Source organism: Danio aesculapii, chromosome 18 (genome assembly GCF_903798145.1).
Source record: "Danio aesculapii chromosome 18, fDanAes4.1, whole genome shotgun sequence".
Taxonomy (NCBI): Eukaryota; Metazoa; Chordata; class Actinopteri; order Cypriniformes; family Danionidae; genus Danio; species Danio aesculapii.
In genome coordinates this window covers 3,697,455-3,707,473 of record NC_079452.1, presented here as the reverse complement: position 1 = coordinate 3,707,473, position 10,019 = coordinate 3,697,455, and the positions used below count along the sequence as shown (strand labels likewise).

The 10,019-nt window shown below is 35.7% G+C and overlaps 1 protein-coding gene across 1 annotated transcript in view; it reads right to left on the bottom strand.

Annotated features, from left to right (window-relative positions):
* Positions 1-948: 948 nt before the first annotated feature.
* The window catches only part of LOC130246098 (trichohyalin-like), a 144,323-nt gene continuing 135,252 nt past the window's right edge, over positions 949-10,019 (bottom strand). The window contains exon 10 of the mRNA XM_056478960.1: positions 949-1,599. Within this exon, the coding sequence (XP_056334935.1) occupies positions 1,177-1,599 (423 nt within the window). The 3' untranslated portion in view covers positions 949-1,176. The remainder of the gene's footprint in view (positions 1,600-10,019) is intronic.

Below are 10,019 nucleotides of genomic sequence, written 5' to 3'. Positions count from 1 at the left end.
TTTATTTATAAGGTATAGCCAACAAAATCCCATGTCGGAAACACATCATAGTGGTAATGTCCACACAATGTCAAGCTGTAACATCATTGATATTTGGTAGATTTTAGGTTTGACGTTGGACACTAACATCAACCCGATTTTCATTTTCAAACAAAATGCAATGTCCCCATGACGTTGAGGTAAAACGTCAATCTGACCTCATGTTGACGTCCTGTGCCTCCTGGGGTGTCACAGATGGATAACACTAAACTTGAGATGAGTTTTCTTGCGTGTCCATGTTTTCCACATCTTGACTGTCAGCCTGACATTACCAGAGGTCTTACAGTATGACATGACAATCATTTTCATGCAGTATGACAATCTACAATGATATAGAATAATAAAATGTTGACTACTGTACATTTCTAGGTCACAGATTAGCCAAAGGAACTTAGCAGTCTTACATTTAATGATTCTGCTGTAGAAACTGTAGAGCAACGCTCTAGCATACCAAGGTCATGGGTTTGATTTTCAGAGATGCGTGATCAGCTGATACTGAACAGATTTTACCTCACTAGCCATTATGCACATGCAAGTTTTGTTATAACTATGGAAAAAAACAAACTAAACAACTTATGATCACGCATAAACAGACTTTTCAATAAACTCATGTGCCTCGTTGCTAACTGACAAACGACAAAAAGAAACAGTTTCATCAACAGTTGCAGGTCTCTGTTAATAGAACAATTTAGAGATTTTCATTTTTTGGGTGAACTGTTCTTTAAAAGGGAATATTTATACAACACTTATGTCAACAGTTTGTGTGGGTATGTTGGAATGGATGACAGGTTGTGGTTTGTGGTTATGTGTGTACTGAAAATGTTGTCAAATCTAGCTCTACATAAAAATATGAACGCCTCAAAATGAATGTACTTGTTTGTCATTGTTGATTACAGTCACGTGCCAAAGTGGAACTAAATCTGCTTACTGTTTATTTTAGTATTTTTTTTTCTTTGTAAACAAGCCATCATTTAAAGGGCTACACTTCTGACAATTCACTAATGCTGATGAAAAAGTCAACCAGTCAGTGAAAGTTTATGAAAGTTTAGGATGTGGTCATTTTTGTCCATTTTGGATCAATGATGATTGAATGATTTTTAATTGATGAACAAGGCTTAAAGATCTTTCTAGAGAGAATCAGAGTTTGTCTTGTCTGCCTCTCAACATGGCAAAGCTTTTGCACAAGTCGTTCACAGAAGTGACTTTGTTTTTGCTGATTTTGGGGAGAGTGGGTGCAGGTTGTGATGATCCATTCCAAGATGCAGCACTTTTACTCACATCATCAGAATTCCACTCAGACAAACTATGTCTGTTTCTCTGTGTGGAAAATGAGCTGTGGTTTCCTGACTGAGGATGGGGTCGGCTAGGACTGAGTCTTGGGACAGGGAGGTTCGGGTGTGCCACTGAGGATCTGGAGAGCCGTGTGCGTGTCTGGGAATCATGAGGTTTTGTTACGCAGGGCTTGAATCCCTGAAGTTGTTCCTTGGCCAAGGTCAGGGCCGCTGTTAGTTCTTCCCTCTCTTCACACTCACGCCTTACCGTTTCTTCAAGAATGGAATTCTAATAGCAAACAGAGAATTGATTAAGGCATGAAAAAAAAAGAGAAACTAAAATTCTAAAATTCTTCCAGCGATGTCTCCAGGAAAACTTTTGTTGGCTGGAAAAACTAGCTAAAACATACACTGAGGGGGGAAAATACAACATGGGTAACACTTGTGTTCAGAGGACTGTGGCAAAACCTTTATTATAATGACATGAGATTTAATGCTTGCTTACATCTGTCAGTAAGTGTTATTCACTCAGTTATGTCATTTTTAAATGCAAAGATGACATTGTGTGAGATGTCTTTAACACCTTGACATAACCAGTACAACAAAACCTGCCTGTCAGTGTCTTTGTCATACCAACCTGACATTACCAAGACAACATAAATTTGTCAAAAATCTGTCATAAACATGATTGAAACAAGGACATAATTGTATCATGATTATTTTTATGATCACTTTTGTCAGTGAAACAAACTGAATGTGTCAGTGAAACTTGATATACTTATGTCAAGTTGTCAAAGACGTCACAACTAATGTCACCTTTGCATTTAAATTTAAAGGGTCACGAAACACCAATATATAATATATATATATATATATATATATATATATATATATATATATATATATATATATATATATATATATATATATATATATATATATATTGGTGTTTTGTGACCCTTCAAATTTAAATGCAAAGGTGACATTGGTTGTGACGTTGTGATATATATATGTCCCACATTGCTAAAAACACTATTAGGACACATATATTTTCATAAAGTTAAGTTTATTTATAAACTACTTTCAAGAAGATCACGTGATTATGATTGAACATGGCTGGATCTGCATTAACTATGTATGATCCACCAATCAGACAATACCTAACCCACTATAAAGAGACAGGGTTTCTCACTTTGTCATCTTCGATTGGAAGAATCCCCCTTCCACCCCTATTCCTCAACCTCAAATAGGGCAGCACGGTGGCCCAGTGATTAACACTGTTGCTTCACAGCAAGAATGTCACCGGTTCTAGTCCTTTAACAGGCCGGCTGTTGTTTCTGTGCGAAGTTAGCATGTTCTTCCCGTCCTCGTGTAGGCTTCCTCCGGGTTCTCCGGTTTCCTCCCACATTCCAAAAACATGCACTACAAATTAATTGATCAATCTAAATTTACCCCTACAGTCAAACTCTCATCCAGCAACATATCTCTTCATAGCAATCATTTTCTGTCATCGGCTCTTAGCAAAAAGGTGGAGTTCTCGAGATCTACCTGAGCTCAAAGCTCCCCTCTCGCCCTGCATAAGGGAGGGAGCCCAGGGCTCAAGGACTTTTTGAGCTCAGGGCTCTCTCCAGGGACAGCATGCCAAACTTGCTTATAATCAATCATCAGCTAAGTGTGAACTTGAAATTTCAGTAAAAGTTTTACTGTTATTTTGAACATATTCGTTCTTACGGTTTGAAAAGATATTTTAAATCTACGTCACAGCATTAGATCATTGTTTAAATTCCAGTGTGGAGACTGGATGTCTGTACCGGCAGGTACAACATGACATCTTTGAGTTTTCAGCATTAATTCATGAGAAAGACTTGGTTCAAACCAATCAGGGCACTGAGATGCAATTCATTAATATGCATGATAACTTCAGATACTGTTTTACCTGTTACAGTGTGAGAGCTTCTTTTTTTAAAAAAAGATGTGGTTCCAGTTCGTGTTGACTGTCCTGTCTCTATGGATTTAATAAGTCTGCGATTAATGTTCGTTGTTTATGTTTATTCAGATGGCAAAGTTAGTTAATATTGTCAGCACTACTCTTTCAGTTTTTAAAGAAATACCTTAGTCAAAATGATTTAGTTCCTAAGTTAACAGTAAGTTTATATCACTACAATATAATGGACTGAAAGATCCGCTGTAAATGCTGCTCTCCGAATGTAAACATATAAACACCTTAATCAAACTATTACCATGGAGTAGGTTTTTTGCAGTGTATGATTTTCACCACATTTTGTGATGGGACAGTCTATACACACGCAGCTGTTTGATGCTATTCTCTGCACCTACCGGGTCTCTGCATTTACCAAGAAATACAGATTTTTTTTTCCCATCAGGGGTGTGGTATCAAATTCCATTAAAACTACACTTTTCCAGCAGTTCCTGGTATCCAATATTTGGTTTGTTGCGGAGGGAATGCATGAAATGTTGCTGAATGAAAGTGAAAGTGGCAAACAGCAATAAAAATCAACAAATTATGAATGAAACCCCAAAATTACATGAAACTTTGGTGGAAACGTGGATGGCATGGTGACGCAATGATGTTAATTGATCTATGTGCTATAACATGTAAAATAGGATCATGAAAAGAACATTCAAAAAGCAACAGATGCAAACAATCATATTATTGTCTTATTTAGATTAAGGCAAATAATTCCATTACTGATGTCCATGTAAACAGAGTCACTGTTTATCACTCTGCGTCTGTGTTTGTGTTGCCGCTGTGAAAATCAGCATGTGCACGTAATGAAACTCCCCTTTTCATGCAAACTTTCCCTCTTTCGCCACTTGACACTCCTAGGTAAACAAAGCTGGACTCACCCACTTGCCTGACTTTTTTCAAACTAGAGGTGTAAAACACCCTGCTGAGACAGGGAGGGTTTCATGGCCCTTGTGATTAAGCATGAAATCTCATTCATATTCATGACAGGTCATTTCATAATTATATGTTCCAATTGTCTTATGAACACTCCAAGTAATGTATCTATTTCTTCCAATCCATTAAGTGATTTAGATTCTGTATTTGGTCAGGTTGATATTGTCATTAAATTAAACCAGTTAGCATAAAAAATAGAGCTAAATGAAAACATTATCTATTAAAGGTGTATACAATGATGACCATAGTCCAGAACTTGACCACCAATTGACCAGAAGCCCTTTGAAAATCTTAAGAAAGGCGTGCTAGAGGTAACAGTGGACATCCCAGTAAGACAGTCAAGGTTTTCATATCTTCAAGACAAGATCTCAGTCATGAAGGATTTCAGCTGTTGATGGAAATAAGCTTACTGATGGTGCATAAGGAAGTCAAAAGAACACTGTGATGAATGCACTTTCACAATTTGATACATTTTTGCATTGTCATTCTGGAATATAGCCATGGGATATATTTGTCAGCATGGTTAAGAAATAAGAGCTACACACCATATCAATAGTGTAAAAAGATGTATTGCCAAGCATTGCCAACAGTAACAAAACAAGACATGTTAATGACTGCAATAAAGATCCAGTAAGTCTTACATATTATCTGTTCTCCAGTGACATCTACTGGAAATTCTGCACAGATGGGTGAGTGAGACGTAACCCACAACTACTGTAGTTTTTCAAGGATTTATCATGAAAATTAATCTTTTAAACATGCTGAGATATGTTGTTTTTACTGGATTTAAAATAGATTAAATACATAATAAAAGCAGTTACTTACTTTACATTAAATAAATGAGTAAACCCATTGTTTTGAAAGTGACACGTTGACTACTAAGTAAATAAACTATGTGGGTAATTATAAAAACTAAGTTAAAATTGGTTTACTCACCTTTTTTAAGGAAATAGGCTTTTGTAAAGTTAGTATACATGTGAACACTCACTGGAAGGTGAGGACACATGTGTAAAAAAAAAAAAAACGGTGCAATACTTTATGTGCAAAATGTTATGTCGGGTACATTGGGCTCAGCCTTCACGTGCTACAAAAGCCCAGACTGGGAAACTCCATTTGGAAAGACTCCAGAGCAGATGGAAGCTGACGTGAGCACAAGAAAATACTTGTGACAGTGAGCATGTAAGATCCACACTGCAGATCTGGGAGTTGCCTTAACTAACAACACAGAAGAATGAGGTCATGATTACCAGCACCCGTCTCCATGATGTTGCCAGCTACACTCTTCTGGTGAAACAGCGTCATCTAGTGGTCATATTAGTCCAGTACAAAAACTAATTCAACATTTCTCAGATTCCAAACATGCTACACTGTAAAACCCAAGTCAGATTTATCAAATGAAGTGAGTGTTGTTGACTCAAAATTTACTGAAAGTTAATTCTACTCATTTGAAAAGAGTTTTCAATATATATATATATATATATATATATATATATATATATATATATATATATATCATTCATTTTCTTTTCCGCTTAGTCTCTTTATTAATCCGGGGTCATCACGGCGGAATGAACCGCCAACTTAACCAGCACATGCTTTACGCAGCGGATGATCTTCAAGCTGCAACCCATCTCTGGGAAACATCCATACACACTCATTCACTACAGACAATTTAGCCAACCCTATTCACCTGTCTCATGTCTTTGGACTGTGGGGGAAACCGGAGCACCCGGAGGAAACCCACGTAATATATATATTACGTGGGTTTCCTCCGGGTGCTCCAGAGATGGGTTGCAGCTAGAAGATCATCTTCATATATATATATATATATATATATATATATATATATATATATATATATATATATATATTCAAAACTCTTTTCAAATGAGTAGAATTAACTTTCAGTATATAAATATATTTAAGTGCTGTCAAAATTAGCGTGTTAACGCATGCAATTACTTTAACGAGTAAAAAAAATGTACGCAATTAACGCAGTTGCAGTTTTTTTTATTTCCTGTTGTGGCCGACGTGTGTTCAACATCCAAAGAAATATGGATAAGACCAAGGAAGGACTTTTAGAAGTCCTTTAATGGAATTTGATATGGAATGTCAAATGAAAAGACAAAACTTCTGCATTTTGTGACTCGGGTAATCAAATCCTTTAAGGTAATCAAAAAACACTGTTTACATGATAGACTCTTAATCAGCTTACAGTCAGAGTGTTGGTGTCCATGTAAATGTACTCAATGTGCCTTCAAATGTTTCATTAATTTGATGTGTTTCCCCCCTTACACACAACTTTTGTAAAGCGTCTGCTTCACGTTGCTGTGTCAGATTCCTTGCTTGTACAATATAGCAATACTTTAGAATGCATAGTTTAAGCAAATTTGATGAACGCGACTGCAAGATTCTGCTTGTTGTTACTCTCAGGTCACATCATTCAGAAAAAAAAAGGGCCACAGTCCCAACAATGTCAACAGACTGGACCGTCATAGCAACTGGCTGAATGTAAAGGAGGATTAAGCAAAATTGTTTCTACTTTATAATTAATGTTCTCAACTCTCAGCAATACAACTATTCAATGAGTACAATTGTTTGGATTCAACATTTTGTTATTTTAATTTTCCAATTTCCATATTTGCAATGCCTGTATGTTGGAATTTTTATCAGACCACTTAGAATCTAACATGGAAATCATTTTTGCTTTTATTGGCATTGTTTTGAAATTCAAATGGAACTTAAATGCCTATGTTTTGATTTCTGTAATAAATATGGCTTTCAAGCCAACTGTTTGAGGATCTTGATGGTTTATTTCTTCATGTATGTTGTTTACATGAAGAAATCTGTTACAAGTTTAGCAAAAAATCTGATAAACAATGATATTTTAAATTTAAATAGTTTCTTTGACTTGAATTTACATTAATTTTACATTTGAATAGTCGTTTAATTGCGATTAATGTGTGATTAATTAGTAAATTTTTTTTAATCGATTGAGAGCATTTATATATATATATATATATATATATATATATATATATATATATATATATATATATATATATATATATATATATATATATATATATATATATATATATATATATATATATATATACATATATATATATATATACACATATATATATATATATATATATATATATATATATATATATATATATATATATATATATATAAAACGAAAAAGGTAGAAAATGTGCTTATTTTGCTCACTTTGAAGTGAATTAGCCATTTCTCCTCATTTTTTTACATTTTTTTATCCGGTTGTTGTATTGCTCAAATGACACGTCAAACAGACACAGGTGCTCCTGCCAAATTTTCACTAGTTTTTCCCTTAATTTCTTGGGTGAAAATAGACTAAAAAAGCCTGTTTAACTTCTCCCTCTCTTCCCGCTAGCCTGCAGATACCCATGCTAGTGGATGCTGCTTACTTATTGGCTGTAGGTAATCACCAGTGTTATTTTCAATCACAACACATTTCACATGGCATGACTTTGAATCGCCAAAAGGTCCAGATATTTATCATGTCAAATATCTCAAGAGTGTCAGAGACTCATCAGCGATTCTCTCAGATCAGTCTTTGATAGTTCACACTGTGATTGTTTCTCATGTGAACAGAACTGATTTGCCTGTGATTTCAGCCATTTGTTGAAAATTTCTCAAAACCTGTCAGTGAGTCAAAATCGAGGTTAAAATCATGCAGTCTGAACTCAGCATTAGTGAATATGATTAGTTTCAGGGAGCATCCTCATGCACGCAGTTTGTAAACGCAAGCACCTACGCCAGCTCCGTATTAGCAAAACTTAATGATTGCATGGTCAGAGGAATGCAGAGATGGTAACCCCAAATAGTCTACTTAACTCAGGGATTCTCAACCGGTGGGCCGCAACCCACTTGAGTGCCTTGGCGACGCTGCAAGTGGCCCGCGAGATTAAACTCTTAAAATTATTCTCAATATTATACTATTATTTTACTAATATGTTATTTTAAAATGATCAAAGTTATGCATTTTCTCCTGTTTTCTGATTTATTACATCAAAAAACTGCCTCATGATCATGCCTGCAATGTACTAGTCGGATCATTCTACTATGTGTGAAGTGAAAGTGAAGGTCTCTCTTTGTGTAATTTTGTGTAAACTATATAAGATATCTGCATAATTGTCCAAATTAATGTCCAGTGAGTGTTTTATAACAGACGCGCGGCCACACAAGAGGATCTAGCGGGGCAATGGCGTTTCTGCCATTGAATGTAAAACTTGCATATGAGCTTCAGACGCGCTCTGGCGGAGCTGTTCACTGTTCCTGTCAGCGATCTCCCAAAAATAACCAGCTGCAAACTCAACCGCCATCAGATCGATGTGTTTCAACAGATTAAGGGTGTTTTACTCTATTTTACTTTTGTCTGTATATTCTTGATATATTTAATAGTAGATATTCTGTCAGTGCAGTTTAAAGCAGAAGCAATTTGCAATCTCCCTGTTGATCTGTGGTTCTCTTTGAATCTGTGTGTCTTTTTTAAATGTATAAGGTAATAGTTTTATTAAGTAAACACTTTTGGATCTCATTCAGCTGTGCCCCCACTTTTAAAATGTCCGCTATGCCCCTGTATATGAGCATATATATACAGATTTTAAATGAGCATTTCATACAAACATTTTAGAGAAAATGTCAGACAGGTGAACCTTCAAAAATTGATCATAGAAAGAAGTGGGCCCCTAAGTAAAAAAGGTTGAGAACCCCTGATTTAACTGATTATATTTTAGTTATGACATTGACGCAATAAAAAGAACCTTATGAAATTGACAATAGTCACATAAACCTTTAAACCAGAAGTTTATCGGTGGTATGAACGATTGGTTAAATTTGAACAAATCGTGTGTATGATGTAACGAATGGAGGAAGATCAAACACATTTCATTGTCACATAAACTTCAGCCTCAGGAACCCACAAAATCACCCCACCGGGAGGTCACAAGTCACATAACTAAATCCTGAGTTACCATGATAACAATCTTAATAGGCGAGCCTCAAAAGCTTTCACAATCACATCTGAACAAGAACTGACCTTTTTAAAATAACCTTTACTATATCCTAGAATGTATGTAATGTTTTTGTGTATGTTCATGTTCTGGGCTAAACAGTATTTATTGAGGATTTACTGGTGGTGTTTTAATCGTGTTGGCATTAAAACCCTTAGAAGTATTGCTTAACACTCAAACAACATCACAGAAGTGTTTGGAATGTATGCACAGCTAATGTGGTTTAAAGTAAAACTGTATGCATTGCATTTTGGTACTTGTAACAGATGTTGAGATTATCAAATCTTTAACATTTGTCTTTGACCACTATTCAACAAGCATATTCAAATCACCAGAAATGAACAATTGCCCATAAAGCTGGCTAGAGAGCAACTTCTTATTGGCCAACTCAGCCCCTGAGTTCATGACATCAGCAATCCTATTTAAGGAAGGAACAACCAGCTCTTACTCTTTTTACTCTTTGCCTCTTTACGCTCTGACCCTTACTCTTCTTCAACTCTTCAGTCGGTCACCAGCCAAAATGTGACCTAGGGCATTAGGCCTCACCATCAAGCCAAGTCTCTATTCTGAACAATTTCAACTCAAGCCTTCACTGGAATGCTGATCAACCGATCAGAATATGGAATAACCAGCAATGACTCATCAGAACAAGTTACTAGAACTCAAAGATAAAGCAACAGGTTTTCCAGATCAGGAAATTACTTGATCTCGGAATTAATAAAT